This window comes from Bos javanicus, chromosome 22 (assembly GCF_032452875.1).
Source record: "Bos javanicus breed banteng chromosome 22, ARS-OSU_banteng_1.0, whole genome shotgun sequence".
In the NCBI taxonomy this organism is placed as follows: Eukaryota; Metazoa; Chordata; class Mammalia; order Artiodactyla; family Bovidae; genus Bos; species Bos javanicus.
In genome coordinates this window covers 56,268,466-56,284,260 of record NC_083889.1, presented here as the reverse complement: position 1 = coordinate 56,284,260, position 15,795 = coordinate 56,268,466, and the positions used below count along the sequence as shown (strand labels likewise).

The following is a 15,795-nucleotide window of genomic DNA, read 5'->3' as shown; positions in this document are numbered from 1 at the left end:
GAGCCCCGACCTGGCCAAGGTCTGACAGCATGGAGCACCCATGAGACTTGGGAAAGCCTGCTCCCCGGCTTGAGAACAGACAGTCTGCCGAAGTCCCCACCTCCTGTGACCCGCAGATGGAGCCAAGGGACACCTGGAGCTGCAAGGCAAGCCTTCGGGGGCCCAGGCAAGGACTGGGGGTGGTGAGCAGATGACCCCAGAAACGAGAGATTTCCTCCACTTGCAAATGCGTCCTTAAACTTCAAGGAGGACTCGCATGTTAATCAGGCATTAAAACAGGCTGTGGAATATTTAATGGCATAGAAAGATGGTGCTGACGAAAGGCCACATGGGATAAAGGCAGCTTGCAGGATGGAGCACGTCCTGATTCCAGTTCCTACCCGTCTGCCCACGGCCCAGACGGGCACACGATTTGGGCTTTGGGACAACATTCTCTGAGATTCAGACCACGAGTGGGTTAGGGTGGGTTTTATCTTCTCCGTGCTTTTTGTCCTCCTTGACAGTTTTGCAGAAAGCATGCATTCATTCTAGAATCACACCTCCCCCCCCCAAAAAAAACCCATCGAATGTGTCAATAACTCACATTAGAAAATCTGCTGCTTAATAAAGACGCATCAGTGATCAGAATAGAAAATTTGAAAAGATAATCTCTCTCCACCCAGAAGGCACGACAGGAAGAGGCTATTTTTAAAGCTAAAAATTGTTTACTTTTCTCTCCTCACTTTTCTGTGCTCATTAATTCTAGAACTGGTGTTGCTGGGGTTTTGTTTAAATTGTACATGTTTCTGTCCTAGTTCTTACTCCTGATATATATGTGTGGTTATTTCTCCTTCCTAAAAGGAAAAAAAACTTACTTAAGCCACTTCTAATTTGGGGCTGGTCCTCTAGTGACCTTTCTTGGGGCTCAGTGACCTTTAGCCCCGGCTCAGGCCCAGAGCCAAGTGGGGGGCAAGCAGGGCTGGGGGTCTCCGTGGTATTTGCTGATCCCAAGTCAAGGGCAGTGGCTGAAGAGTCCAGGGATATACCAGCCCGGAGCAGTCTGCATTTCCTCATCTGCATAACGGGGTTGATGGAACGTGTTTGTCAAAGTGTTGAGTGAGTTGGTCAGTTGTATCTGATTCTGTGCGACCCCCTGGACTGTAGCCCGCCAGGCTCCTCTGTCCATGGGATTCTCCAGGCAAGCATACTGGAGTGGGTTGCCATTTCCTTCTCCAGGGGGTCTTCTGACTCAGGGACTGAATCCAGATCTCTTGCACTGCAGGTGGATTCTTTACTATCTGAGCCACCGCGGAAGCCCATGCATATTTGTCAAGACTGATGACAAATTCAGGATGAGCATATAAACATCCAGTCTCTTTCCAGGGTGGTCAGCTTGGAGCTCCCCACGCACTCTAGGGGGCACCGTGGACACGCCAGCTGGAGGAAGTGTGAAACAGAGGAATGAGGGCCTGTGCACACTGGCGTGTCGTCCTCCCCGTCCCAAGACCTGGGAGAGTCCTCGACTGTGCCGAGAGTCAGTTTCTACATCTGTAAAATGGGGACACATTTTCCTCACGGCCTGTTACATGGATAAGCAGGTTAGGGGCAGTGGGAGGTGAGACACAGGTGCTGTGACCTCATCCTGGCGGCCAGCAGGCACCAGCGTGGTTACCCCGCGAGGCTGCTCAGAAGCAAGGGTCAGTGTCTGCCTGCCCCTCATGAAGGGGGATGGCGGGGTCCCAAGCCAGGCCCCCCGCCCTCCTGTCTGCTACAAGCAGGCCACTTCAGGATAAAGGCTGGAGCTCACGGCAGGTTTTCCCATCAGGCTTTTATTATAAAGAAGGTTCCAGAGCGTCCCGGCCTCCCCCTCCAGCCCCGCCCCTGTGGGCCACAGCCCATCCAGGCACTGACCAGGCCAGCCCCAGGCGGCCGCTTCTGACAGAAGAGAAAGGGCGATGATCTCGGGGGGCCGTCTCTGCCGGGTCCGCCGCCCCTGGAACAGTCATTTCCAGTGTTGCGCTGGGAGCCCCAGGGGACCCTCCCGGGGCCTCCGCACTAGCGGCAGCTATTCACAGTTGGCGCGTGATAAGTTTCTTTAATATATAAAAGCTTCTTTTAAAAAAACAACAACAAAAAAGTGGTGCTATCTTTAGAAACACTTCCAGCAAGATCACGTAGCCCAGCTACAGCCTTGGTGCAACTCAGCCCCCTTCCCCTGCCCCCTCCCACCCACGCCCCCCCGGGACGGCCCCCGGCCTCAGCCTGGCTCCCAGAACAGCACGGAGCCTCCCGCGGGCCGTGGACGCCGCTGGTGTCCGCTGGAAGCCGGGAGCGGGCCAGGCTCCTCCACAGGCGAGTAGAGACGGCGGGGGGCGACATCTTGGTGGGGGAAGCAGAAGCGAACCGAGGGCTGGGTCACAGGGCCTCCCCCTCCGCCAGGCAGGATGAGGTAGCGTTTCTGGCTGTGGCCTGGGGCCCAGGCGGCCCTCCTTTCCCGTCGGCGGCCTCGGCGGCGCTGGGCCGGGACAGAGCGAGTTGGGGGCGGCACCGTCCAGGCTGTGCTGGGTGGACGGCGTTCAAGGCCTCAGCCTGGAGCTGGAGTCTGAGGGCAGGTGCGAGGGGACGGTGCCTGAGGGGCCGGGACCGGAGGCTCCTCTGCCGGGCTCAGAAAAAGCCCCTGGTGCAGCGTCCTTTCCCAGCCGGCGTGGGAGGCACGCGGGGCGGGGCTGCGGGCAGAGTGAAGCCGCGGGGGCGCCGCCCGCCGGCCCGGCTCAGGCCTCGCTGTAACACTCGTAGATGTTGTCTTCCATGAGGGCCACCACCTGCTCGAACTTGTGCTGCAGCTGCGTCCTCCGGGCCGTGGGGTTCGCCTCCAGGGCGCTCATGATCTGGGGCGGTGGAGGGGGGTGGTCGGCAGCGGAGCTAGTTCAGGGCGGAGGACACCCCCACCCCGGTCCCACCACACATCTGGGGGGAGTACACACACGTGGCCTGGATTCCCAGTGCTGGCGGCCACGCCCACAGCACAGTCAGACGTGCTGGGGCCCGGAGTACCTGAGCCCCGCGCTCACGCCCGGTTTCCATGAGAGGGTGGGAAGGGCCGACGTGGGGGGAGAGTGCCCTGGGCCTCACACTGCGGGCTGCTCACCTGCGGGCGATACCTCTTGGCGTATTTGTAGATCTCTGCCATGGCCACGTTGGTGTTGAACTCATTCTGGTATTTCTGTGAGGAAAGACAGGGAGGCAGTTGGACTGCGGTGGAGACTCCATGGTCCGAACCAGGCCCAGCCCAGTCAAGACCTGCTGCTTGTACACAGCCCCACGCCGCCCCCGGCTCTGACGGTCAAGTCCTGGCCCCCACCCCCCATCCTCCCGGCGAGGTCCCCACGGAGCCGGCCGCACCCGCGACTCCTCGGCCAGGTGCGCGTTCATCTCCTGCTCGCTGAGCGGGGTCATGTCGTGGATCTGCTTGTAGTAGCGCTGCACAATCTTCCGGTACTCGGGGATCTCCTTGGCGTAGAGCAGCTTGTTGGTTGGCGAGTCCTGGGTGGGCGGAGAGGAGCCAGAGAGTGAGACGCTGGGTGGAGACAGCAGACTCGGCTCTTTCTGGACCAGCCCGTGTCTATGCCACCGCACAGACAAGGCCTGTCGCTGAGCCAGCGTCCCTGTGCTGCAGGCTCTGCACCGGGGGCTTCCCACCCCTGTCCTCTGCCCTGTTTTCTGCAGGACTCTCAGGGTGATGACTTCACAGGGGACCTACTTGGAGGAGAAAGTGCACGGGCTCGTGCCAGCTCTTGGACACGCAGGCTGTTTAGTTCGCGTCCTTGCTGAGGGTTATGGGTCTCGGTGGCTAAGATTTCTGGAAGCCTGACTGCTGTCTCAGTGGAATATTTCCCAGCACGTGTTTCCTACTCCCGAGAGCAAAGCGTGCCAAGTACGCTCCCAGTTCTTTGTCTGTCACGGGCGTCCTGCTCTCCCAGATAGCCTGTGAGAGGTGATGGTGTTTTCTGCCATTTTTGTGGTCTGTCTCTGAAAGTCACGGGCTAACGGCAGGGCCAGGTCTAACTCCCGTCTCATGCCGCTCAGCCTGGAACGCCAGGTTCTCTCGGGCCTGCTGCGCCCTCTCCCTACAGTCACCTCTCTCTCAGGGGTCTCCTCTACCCACCCTCAGTGCCCACCGGGTGGCTCCTGACCATCAGGGCTGTCACCTGGAGCCTGGCTGGTCACCGACGCTACATCAGACCACACTCTCTTTCCATGCCCACCTGGCTTCTCCCCGCCTGGCTCTAGGGCCTGAAGATTCGGGAGCTGGTGCTGGGCACAGCTGAGGCACCTGCAGCCCTGGAGTTTGTGACTGGGTGCCCGTTTCCCGGAGAACCCCTGTCTGATGACCCCATTCACCCCACATCTGAGCTCCTCCGGTTGCCCTCCCAGAAAGTCCGCTGGCCCCGCAGCACTGGGCAGCCTGCCCACAGCAGCTGACCTTGCCCAGCTGCAAGTCAGAGATGGAGCAGGCGTCGATGAAGGCCTGAGCGATGACCGAGAGGCAGGCGTCGATGTGGTCCGTCTTCTCGATGTCAAAGACAAACTGCGGGTTTTTCAGGATGTTCACCCAGAAGCGCAGAGGAAGGCTGGGGGACAGGGAGGCAGTGGCGTGAGCCCCGCCCGAGGGTGGGTCGTGGAGGAAGCAGTCACCAATGGGGGCTCGGCCAGGGAGGCCGGCAGGCCCAGAGGACAGGCTGGCTTTACTCCCGAGGCCAGCAGAGACTGGATGGAAGCTCTGGGAACCTCGGTGTCTCCTCCACAAATGGGGTTGGTGACTGTCCCTAGCCGGCAGGGGGTGAAGGGGGACGCGGCAGAGGGGCTGGGAGCCGGGTTTCCTGCATGGAGGGGCACTGAGTTGGCCCTCGCTGCCTGCCCCATTCCCCGCAGAGCCTCCTGCTCGCACGCAGGAGCCGGGAGCCAGGGCCCAATCCTGGTTCTCATTAGAGCCCCCGCCCTGCCTGGCAGCCCGTGGCTCCTCCTCCAGCCCTGTGTGGCTGCGGGGAGTCAGTCCATGATTAGCTGGGTCACCAGGAAGGGCTGAGAGTAAGCGAGGCCTAAGACGGCCGGAGGGTTGGTAAAACCGCCTCCCCAGTGACTGGGGGGCCTGGGACAGGGGGACACACTCACCACCCCCCCCCCACCACCAATGCTCAGAGCAGCCCCTGCAACGACAGAGAAACTTCTGTGTCTGTGGCAATTCTTTTCGAGGGTCAGGCTGAACTTTTCAACAACTTCCTGTTGGGGTTTGGGTGTCTGAAAAGCTAACACGTGCCTCCAAGGAGGGATGTGATGGAGGCATGCACGTCTCCGGGAGCCTCAGCATGCTTGTCTGCAAAACGGAGCCGACAGTGCCCACCCAAGGGGGAGGGGTGGGGGGGAGAGGGGCAAAACTTAGACAACGCTCACGTCTAGTTAATCCTTACAAGTAAGGTGGGTTCCTTTTACTGCCCTGGTTTTCCAGCTGGGGGAAACTAAAGCTCAGAGAACTTAAGTCTCTTGTTCAAGCTCACACAGCTTGGAACGGCATAAGGGACTAAACCCAGGCTCTGAACCCCAACCCCACTGCTGCCGGCGTGAGCCAGTGAAGCAGCCCCGCTCCTCACCAGCCCCCCCGAGGGCCCCCCACCTGTTGGTCTTCCAGATGTGCAGCGTGTCGGGGTCTGAGATGCCCCTCTTCTCGGCTTGCTCTTCTAGGAAGTCAAAGAAGTACTTGACGGCCAGTGGGGGCTTGTCTTCCCGGATGCTCAGGATGGCCTTGAACAGGTCATCCAGAAACTTCTGCAGTGTGCCCTACAGGGGAGTGGGTGGTGGCCATCAGCCCAGGAACATGAAGGGGGCGGGGGGGGGTTGTTGGTGACAGGCACCTCTGGCGGCTGTGGGGAGCCCGTGGTGCTGGGGCTGAGCAGTGCTGGGTGAATGGGAAGCTGTGTAGCCCCAGGCTGGTCTCCTAAGTGCTCCGTGCCTCGGTTTTCCTGTCTGTGAAATGGGTTGGTGAAACCCACTGCACAGGAGTGTTGGAAGGACTTGGACACAGAGCAGGGAATTGGTGGGCTGGGGTGTGGGCTTTCTGCCCCTAGCCATGTGGCCTTGGGGACGTTCCTGGGCCACTACTGCCTTCTCTGTCACACCAGGGGACAGAGAAGTTGTTGCCGGGTGCCCTTCAGGCTGGGAGTGCGGCTGGCCCCGCAGGGGAAGAGCTGTCCCCCCTCCCCCAGCGTGTGCTCCCAGCTGACCCCTGGGAGTGGGGACACAGCACCTTGGTGGAGAGCAGGCGGGTCAGGTAGATCTCCGGGAGCACCTTCTTGCGGTGGCTCTGCCGGTGGGACTTCTTGGGCTCCGCCAGCTCGTCCGTGGGCAGCACCTGGGAGGCCGGGGCTGGGTCAGAGCTGGCGCCGGGCACCGCCCTCAGCCGCCCCTGGGGGGCCCCACCCGGCCCCCGCGGGCGCCTGGCTCTGCACACTCCCCAGCCCAGTCTTCCCCAGGCCTGGGAGCACGGCCTCCAGAGGCCCAGGGCGGCAGGGGGCCAAGTCCACTCCCACTGAGGGGCGGGCACCCTCAGGGCTGGAGGCAGGGCACTCACCAAGTGGAAATACTTCTCCGTGTCCAAGTCTTTCACTGCGAGAGGGAAACACACACGATAAATAAACAAGACCCAGGAGCGGGGGGAGAGAGAGTGAGCAAAGGAGAAACGGAGGCAAAAAGCTGGAGAAAGAAACCCAGAGAGATGGGGAGAGCCAAACAGACGTGTGGAGAGAAGACAAATGCACAGAAAGACAGCTGAGAGCGAGAGCTCGAGAGACACGCATAGGAGACTCAGACAGACGGAGGCGCTGAGACAGAAAGATGTCCACAAGGGGACACGAGAGGCAGGGAGACGATCACAGATGGACACAGGGCGGCTCCCCACGAGGGCCCACTGCCCCCGAGCCCAGACCTCACCAGCTGCTGGAATGGATCCCAAAGCCCCCAGGAGCCTAGGACCCCAGGACCCCCAAGCATGGGGCAGCTGAAGGCAGGGATGCGGGTGTGAGGCAGGGACACAGCCCGAACCCCCGATGGCCTGGCGCCCACCCAGACCTCTTAAAACCGCCTCCCCGCTCCTGGGGCCCCTCTCGGCTGCCTGCAGGAACCCAGCGCCGAGGAGGCCTGGCCACAGGCCCGGCCCAAGCAGCACTGCGGCGGAGCGCTGCGCCCGGCCCTGCCCCTGGAGGCCTCAGTTTCCCCCCAGGGCTGCGCAGGAGGGCCCGGCCCCGTCCGCCGGCCTACCTCGCCCCAGCGTGTTGTCCTTCTTGTCTGTGAGGCTCATGGCCAGGGAGGCGCCTTCTGGGATCTGACAGGGAGAGAGGCCGCGGTCAGAGGGCGGAGGTCAAGAGGGCGGAGGTCAGGAGGGTGGGGCGGGCGGGGCCGGGGCCCACCTTGTAGTGTGCCAGCGTGTTGAGCTTCTTGCGGCCGTCCTCCACCACCGAGGTGTCGTCCAAGTCCCGCAGGATGTAGCTCTGGGTGCTCGAGGCGAACCACTCTGGGGGCAGGGGGCCGGGGGTGAGGGCCGGGGCGCCCACCCACGGGGAGAGAAGCGGGGGGCCCCCAGAGCTCTCTGAGCCTCTACTGCATCTGGGAGCCGGGGCTCCGCACAGCCATCCTCGGGGCGGGCACTGGGCGGTTGGAGCGGCCAGGCCGGCCTCTCCTGCCCATCGGGCTGTCATCACCTGCGGCGAACTCACCACCCGGCCCCAACATGAGCTCCCAACTGATGGGCACCGTTTTCACGTCCCTAGAGCCAGAGACCATGTGACCGAGCGGGGCCCGCCGCCGCCCCCCGACCCTGCCCACCTAGGTCAACATCCTCGGCCCGCGGCCACTGGGAGTAGGGCACGTTCTTGCAGAAGGCTTCCAGAATCTTCTCCTTCACCTGCGTCAGCGTGTCCGTGTCCATGGCACGCACGCTCAGCGAGTCCATGCCGCAGCCTTGGAAGGACACGTTCAGGTTCTGCAGGAGAGAGACGGGGGGCTCAGCAGCTGCTCACCGACCGGATGGGCAGACAGCCTGCGGGCGGGGGTGTCAGGACCAAAGCCGGGAGCCCCTCCCAGCCCTCCGAGCCGGCTCACCCGGGGCTTGGCCTCGATGTTTTCCCGCAGCAGCCACTCCTCGTTGAGCGTGTAGCGGGCCTTGCCCGTGATGGCGTCGATGGAACCTTTGTTGATCTGCTGCTTGATGGCGCACAGGAGCAGGAAGAAGGGCTCCCCCACTGTCTCCTGGGGGGCGGGGGGGGATGGGGCGCGGTCAGAGGCCGAAGCCAGCTGCCCACTCTCCAGATTCCAGCCCCCCCGGAACCCTTCATACCCCGTTCCACCAACCCCTTCGCGGCTGCCTGCTTCACACCGTCCTTTTGATCCTGGCGCCGCTCAGCCCTCCCACCCCCACACCCAGGGCATCTCCCTGGATTCCCAGCTCAGACACCGCCCAACCTGGGCGGCCACATTCGTTTTATTGCGCCGGCAACCTTTCCAGGTAGCAGGGGCATCCTCACAGCCGAGGCTCAGAGAGGGCAAGCAAGCTGCTCAAGGTCACCCAGCAGGGAGGTGGCAGAGCTGGACTCAAAGGCATGCCAGGGAGGGCCCGAGGGCTGAGAAGAGTGTCTTCCTGACACAAAGCCCCTGACACAGCCTCTGTTCCCAGGGTAGCTCTGAGCCTCGATTCCCCCACCCATATAACGGACCCTGTGGGCCAGCCCCTTTCCCACATGTGCGCAGAAACCACAGTCACCGGTCCTGGCAGAGGTGGCAGGAGGATAAAAGGAAGTTAGACCTCCGGGGCAGGGGCACGGCTGCCCGGCGCCCTCACCCGCAGGCAGCTGTACATGCAGATGGACATCCAGTTGGTGAGCATCTTCTCAACCACGGACTCCGTGCGCCGCAGCATCAGCTTGGGGTTCTTGGCGGCCGAGGCGTCGATGAGGTCCACCAGCAGCTCCTTCATGATGCCCGTGTAGTACTCGAGCTTGCCATGGAGTGCAATGGTCAGCAGGGAGGCCAGGCTGCACCTGTGGGCAGGTGTGGGGGTGGGGAGTCAGCCACACCGCGAGGCCCCGGGACCCCGAGGACCACACCGCGGGGGCTCCCCTTGTCACTGGATGAGGCGTATGTGGCAGAAATCTCCCTGGAGAAAAGCCTACCTTCCCTACCGTGCACAGTAACCACCATGCCCACGAGCCCCGTCCTGGGCAGGCAGGACCAGGAAGGGGCAGAATAGGGAAGGGGGCCAAGGCCTCAGAGGAGATGCTGGCTGCCCCAAGGACACAGTGCTCTGCAAACTGCCCCAGGCTTGGATCCAGCCCGGTGGACCCAGGATGCGTTGTCCTTCCCTGGAGCCCGCACGGCAGCCTGACCTATCCCGCACCGCGAAGTCCTTCTGTTGCTCCAGCGCATGGACGAAGACAATGAGGAAGTGCTTGTTGTTGAGCAGCGAGGAGAACAGGCTGATGCCCTCTTCCATGTTGGGCCGGCAGCTCTCGGGGATCTGCAGGGAGCAAGCGGTGAGGGATGTTGACGGGGTCCCGTGTCTGAGCACTCGGGATGCCCAGAGTGGCACCTTGAATGCTTCCCGGGATGGGGAGCTCATTACCTATTAGTGGGAGATGCCTAACTCCCTGTGACCGGGAACAATGGCTCAGCTGAGTTGGAAAGGGGGGCTCAGGCGAGGGTGCCCGAAGGCAACCCCATATCCCTGTGTGGGGAACCCTCTCCCGTTCTCTAGGTGGCAGGGGGAAAGAGATGTTCGGGGGACCCAACCCTTTCCCCTCTCTGGTCTGGGAGTCAGTATGTAGAATACCCTGAATAGCCACTTGACTACCTGCTGGGATGGAGAGCTTGCTACCTTACAATGGCAAGTTCCTCCCAACTTCCCAAGATTAGGATCAACGGATCAGATAACTAGAAAGCAGGGCCCAGAGAGAGGCGGGGGCGCCCCAAAGGAGCCCTTGTGTGTGTGTGTGTGTACGGGTGGGGGGCTACTCACCTTCCACTCTCCCAGCAGCGGGTGGGTCTCCTGCACTGGGGAGCTGCCCTGGGAGTTGAGGGTCTGGGAGGGGAGCACATAACGCTCTTCGTAGAGGGAGGAGCACTGTGGAGCAGACCCCCAGTGTCTCAGCAGGGCCGCGCACTCCCCTGACTCATGCAGGGGCTGCCCCACAAACACACAAGCCCACTCGATAGGAAGAAGAGGCAGTGGGCCACGCCCAGGGGTCACAGGACTCCAGAGGAGAGGGGAGGGGAGTCCCAGGGGGCTTCCTGGAGGAAAAGCAGAACCAGCCTGAAGTCCATGGGTGGCGAAGCTGGAGTGCACAGGCATAAGAGGAAGCTAAAGCAGCTCAGTGTGGAAGGAGGAAACGAGGAAACGAGGCAGAGAGGCCTGAGGGGACCCAACAGGGGCTTGGTGTCTCAGAGGAGGGTGGGGCCACCCGCAGAGATATTCCTGACAGGCCGAGGAAGGTGGGGACGGGGCAGCGGCCCCTGGAAGAGCACGAGGAGGCATGGAAGCGAGGGGACTGAGTCCAGTGCACAGGAGGAAGAGATGGAGGGGGGATGGCCCAGCACCCCGGAGGAAAGCGGGGCTGACAGCTGGCTTCAGTAGGCACACTCAAACAGCAAGTGAGCAGAGAAAGCAAGTTGGGACGGGGCGGTGGAACCTGGGCCCTTTCCCTCAGCAGGCCAGGCAGGGCGGCCAGGGAAGGTGGCTGAGCTGCCATAGGCGGGTGTGCAGGTTTCGCACTGCTCAAGGAACTCCTGAGGTATCACCAGCCAGCGGGAGCCGGCCCTGACCTTGGGGAAGAAGGTGCGGGTCACGAAGTGCTTGTACTCCAGGAAGGGGATGCCCTGGCTGCGGTTCAGCTCCTTGGTCAGGTCCGTCATGTCCGTCTGCAGCTCTGCGAAGCCTGGCGGGCAGGCAGGTGGCCGTGAGTGGATCAGGGGGCAACGCCAAGGCCCGAGGTCCCACGTGGCTGCCCCCGCTACCTTTCCGGATTTCCTCTCGGATCTGGGACTCCATCTCCTCCATCTGCAGCAGCGTCTTCTGCCAGTAGCGCTCGGCACGGCGGCTCTTGGTGCAGAATACGAACAGGGCTGTGGGCAGCAGGGAGGTGGGTCAGGCCTGCGATCCCTTTGGTGTCAGAGAGTGTGTCGTTACCTGCCGTGTGCAGGGCCTGGGTGGAAGGGAGACAGCCTGCCTGCGAGCCTCAGCTCCTCTGGCAGCTCACTCAGCTCAACGCCAAAAACAGCAAACCACCCCATCAACAAACGGGTGGAAGATCCTAAAATAGACATTTCTCCAAAGAAGACATACAGGTGGCCAAGAGGCACATGAAAAGATGAACATCACTAATGATTAGAGAACTGCAAATCTAAAGAACTCCATATCACCTCACACTGGTCGGAATGGCCATCATCAAAGAGGCTGCTGCTGCTAAGTCGCTTCAGTTGTGTCTGACTCTGTGCAACCCCATAGACGGCAGCCCCCAGGCTCCCCCGTCCTTGGGATCATCCAGGCAAGAACACTGGAGTGGGTTGCCATTTGCTTCTCCAATGCATGAAAGTGAAAAGTGAAAGTGAAGTCGCTCAGTCATGTCCGACTCTTCGCAACCCCATGGACTGCAGCCTACCAGGCTCCTCCATCCATGAGATTTTCCAGGCAAGAGTACTGGAGTGGAGTGCTATCACCTTCTCCAATCAAAGAGTCTACAAGACAGTGAATGCTGAAGAGGGTATGGAGAAAAGGGAACCCTCCTACACTGTTGGTAGAAATGAAAACTGGTACCACCATTATGGAGAACAGTACAGAATACCTTTAAGAACTAAATATAGAGCTACCATATGACCCAGCAATTCCACTCCAGGGCATATATCTGGGGAAAATCATAATTTCCAAAAGATACATGCACCCCAGTGTTCATTGCAGCACTATTTACAATAGCCAAGACATGGGAGCAACCTACATGACCATTACAGAGGAGTGGATAAAGATGATGCGATGAAATATTACTCAGCCGTAAAGAAGAAGGACATAATGCCATTTACAGCATCATGGACAGACCTAGAAACTATCATTCAAAGTGAAGGGAGTTAGACAAAAATCATATGCTATAAAAATAATACAAATGAACTTATTCATAAAACAGAAAGACTCACAGACTTTAACAAACTTGTGGTTACCAGAGGTGAGGGGAGGGACAGATCAGGAGTTTGGGACTGACGTATACACACTACTTATATAAAACAGATAACCAACTAGGGCCTCCTGTATAGCACAGGGAACTCCACTCAATACTGGGTAGTAACCGACATGGAAACAGAATGTGTGTAACTCGGTCACTTTGCAGCACATCTGAAACTAACACCATGTTGTAAATTAACTCTAATAAAGTTAATTGAAAAAGTAAATTACTTGTGGAGCAAAAAGCATAAAATAGTGATCAACAGTGGATTTCTCTAGATACGAGGATTACGGGTGATTTCTCTTCTCTTTTAGCAGAAAGATATTTACATGTTCTATCTCTGTTTTCCCTAAAATTTTCTATATTGATTGAATACATTGTGTTTTAAAAACCAGCTTCATTGAGATAATACACACACCATCTAATCTATCTACGTATACAACTCACTGCCTTCTGGTATATTATGGGGTTGTGACACCATCCTCAATCTGATTTTAGCACACTTTTCCTGCCCCTAGGAGACCCACGACCACAAGTGCTCAGTCCCTGTCCACCCTCCTCCTGCCTCTAGGAACCACTAATTTGCCTTGTGTTTTTTGATTTACCTGTTCTGGACATTTTATATAAGTGGGACCAAACAAGAGGTAGCCTTTTATATCCGGCATCTTTCACTTACCACGATGTCAAGGGTCACCCACACTGAAGTACGTGTGAGAACTTCCCTCCTTTGTATGACTTAATACTATTCCCCATATGGCTAAACCACATTTTCTTTGTCCATTCATCAGCGGATGGGCATTTTGGGCAGTTGCTACTGTGAACCTTGGTGCACAGGGGCTGGTGTTGACGAGGGTTCTCTTTCTCCAGGGCAGATGCCCAGAGTAGGGAGCTGCTGGGTCATGCAGTAACACTAACCTTTCGAGGAAACTGGTGGCGAGTTTGCCATAGCAGCGGCACCAGTTAAATTCCCACCAGCAGTGTACGAGGGCTCCAACTGCCCTGCGACACTGAATATCATACTTTTGTGACCATTATTTTAACAGGGGTATAGCCTACCTAATGCGTAGGGTCATCTCCCCGAGCAGCCCTCTCAGAAGTAGCTTCAGTAGCCCTACAGCCCACAGAGCACGGTTCCAAGTCCCTCTGCCTGGCGCTCAGGGCCCGGGCCGGCACACCTCTCCACAGCGCCCGTACTGCACACTTCGTACCGTCGCTGGGACACCCTCCTCACCCCGCTCTGAGCACCTGACCCGCTCCCAGCTCCACACCTTTGTTCAGTGTGCCCGGCCCATTATACCTCTGTCCTACCCACCGATCTTCAGAGGGGGCTGAGGTGGGCAGGTCTGCCCCGCGAGGCATCACGAGGCTGAGGGGGGCTCCTTACCGACCACGGAGAGCAGCAGCAGGACACTGCAGATGACGATGGACACGATGATGGCGGTCTCGCTGCCCCCCAGCTGCAGCGTGGCGATGGTCTGGTTGAAGTTCCCTACCTGGATCTGTTGGGGTGGCAGGGGCGTGTGGTGAGGGAGCGGTAGCTTCCCTGGACACGCGCCCTGGCTCTTCTGCTCACTGGCTGTATGGCCTGGAGCAAGTCAGCTAACCTCTCTGAGCCTCAGATGTCCCAAGTATCAATAGAAGAGATAACCCCACCCGCCTCCTGGGGACGCTGTGAGGGCTACAAGAGATGACATTTGTCAAGCCCTTAGTCCTGGGCCTGGCACGGAACGGGTGACTCAAGAAATACAGGGAAGTGTGATTACTAGTTCTGTGATGACTATGGGCAGTTCCCAGAGCCTGGCCTGTGAACTGAAGTATCTGCTGGGCTGCCCGAGGACAGGAAAGCAAATGAGTTCTTAGGACTCAGACTACAGAACTGGGACCGGGGTGCAGGTGAAAGGCAGCTTCTGCAGTTCACAGCCATCGTGGGGTGTGTGTGCTGCCAGAAAGGGGGTGAGCTCCCCATCCCGGGAGGCATGCAAGCAGGTACAGTGCAGAAGAGACCCCCCTTTCCGGGCCTTCTCCCCACCTCTCCTGCTTCCCTCCCTCTGTGACTGTGCCTGGTGACTGGCGGCCCAGACTCTGGGTATGCCACCAGGCGGAACAGAGACCCCCTCTCATGGCCTCTGAGAATCCAGCCCATTGGGCCCAGCTGGGGGCCAGTCACGGACCCTGAACAGGTCACTCAGTTCTCGAGTTTCCTCATCTGCCCAGTGGGGACCTAAAGCCCTGCTTTCCTCCACTGTCTGAGTTCCTGAGCGTGAAGGTGCTCAGCTGAGACGCCCCGGATGGCGAGGCAGGTGATCGGGCCTTGTGGGCAGGACTGGGGGGACCACCCCTGCCTCCGGTGCCCAGTCCACTCACTGTGATGGGCAGCTGCCCCTCCGCCGTGCCCAGGGACTCATTGACGGAGCAGTGGATGACTCTCTCGGAGACAATCTGGATGTCGCAGGCCACCTGGCCGATCTTGACGCGGTACTCGTGGCTTTCGAGCCCCAGCCCGTCCTGCTCCTTCTGCGGGAGCAGAGGGGGTGCTCACCACGGTCCAGGGGCGGAGCTCGATCTGCTCACGCCCCCCCCTCACCCCACCCGCACCCACCGGCGCTCACGTGGATCCGCTCAGGCCCCACCTCCCTGCCCCGTGCCTGATATGCTTAGGTCCCCCCTGCCCACCACCGCCGGCACCCACGTGGATCACCAGGGTGAGGGGCTCCCCAGGGTGGTGCTTGATCCACTTCTCCCGCTTGGCCGTGGAGAACTGTGGGTCAGGGAGGTAATCCAGGCGGAACTGGCTGCCCCGCTGGGCCTCCTCGGGCTCCAGCAGCTCCTCGGCCACCGCCGCCTCATCTGCGTAGACCCGGCCGTTGAGGAAGAAGTCCACGGGGGCCGAGGCGTTGCTTAGAGCCCCGGGCGACGGGCAGGTGATGAGGGTGGAGTTGAGGACCTTGCAGAGCTGCAGGGGGGCCACGGGGGCCAAAGTGGGGGATGTGGTGGACAGTCAGGGGGTAAACATGGAAGGAGAGAGGGGGGGGGGCAAAGATGAGAAGACGCGGCACGGGGAGGCGTGATCAGCCAGGGGCCGTGACCACCCTGCCCGCCAGGGCCCCGCCCTCACCGTGGGCTCACGGCCGATGTGGTGCACGGCCATGGACACCTTCTGCACCATGTGGAAGCGCTCGCCGGCCACCGTGATGGTCCTGCCGCCACTGCAGGGTGAGGGATGAGGGGTGGGGGTGGGGTGGACAGCAAGCCCGGTGAGCCCACGAGCAGCCCCGGGGCGTGCCCTGGCCGGAGGGCGGCGCCCAGGTCTCACCTGACGTGGCTGCGGTGGGGGCTGATGGCCGTGATGACCGGGTTCGGCATGTACTGGAAGCTGAGGCCGCCGCGCACGCAGCCCCGCTGCTCGAAGCGCACGCACACGGGCACCATGGCCGGCAGCGTGCCCCCCGGCACCGTGCAGGCGATGCTGGCGTCTGAGCGCCTGTGGGAGGAGCGGCAGGCCTCATCAGCACGGACCCGCCTCCTGCCGCCGCCCCTGCCCGTCACCCCATGGCCCGAGCCATCC

The 15,795-nt window shown here is 60.2% G+C and overlaps 1 protein-coding gene across 1 annotated transcript in view; it reads right to left on the bottom strand.

Annotated features, from left to right (window-relative positions):
* Window positions 1-1,787: 1,787 nt before the first annotated feature.
* Window positions 1,788-15,795, bottom strand: part of PLXND1 (plexin D1) — a 49,157-nt gene continuing 35,149 nt past the window's right edge. Inside the window, exons 16-36 of the mRNA XM_061397140.1 lie at window positions 15,544-15,711; window positions 15,346-15,436; window positions 14,920-15,183; window positions 14,595-14,744; window positions 13,615-13,729; window positions 11,035-11,142; window positions 10,843-10,955; window positions 10,040-10,144; window positions 9,411-9,541; window positions 8,867-9,065; window positions 8,131-8,277; window positions 7,855-8,011; window positions 7,440-7,543; window positions 7,291-7,354; window positions 6,605-6,639; window positions 6,281-6,385; window positions 5,651-5,814; window positions 4,463-4,610; window positions 3,382-3,522; window positions 3,128-3,202; window positions 1,788-2,867 (exon numbers count right to left, since the gene is read on the bottom strand). Of these exons, the coding sequence (XP_061253124.1) occupies window positions 2,751-2,867; window positions 3,128-3,202; window positions 3,382-3,522; window positions 4,463-4,610; window positions 5,651-5,814; window positions 6,281-6,385; window positions 6,605-6,639; window positions 7,291-7,354; window positions 7,440-7,543; window positions 7,855-8,011; window positions 8,131-8,277; window positions 8,867-9,065; window positions 9,411-9,541; window positions 10,040-10,144; window positions 10,843-10,955; window positions 11,035-11,142; window positions 13,615-13,729; window positions 14,595-14,744; window positions 14,920-15,183; window positions 15,346-15,436; window positions 15,544-15,711 (2,701 nt within the window). The 3' untranslated portion in view covers window positions 1,788-2,750. The remainder of the gene's footprint in view (window positions 2,868-3,127; window positions 3,203-3,381; window positions 3,523-4,462; window positions 4,611-5,650; window positions 5,815-6,280; window positions 6,386-6,604; window positions 6,640-7,290; window positions 7,355-7,439; window positions 7,544-7,854; window positions 8,012-8,130; window positions 8,278-8,866; window positions 9,066-9,410; window positions 9,542-10,039; window positions 10,145-10,842; window positions 10,956-11,034; window positions 11,143-13,614; window positions 13,730-14,594; window positions 14,745-14,919; window positions 15,184-15,345; window positions 15,437-15,543; window positions 15,712-15,795) is intronic.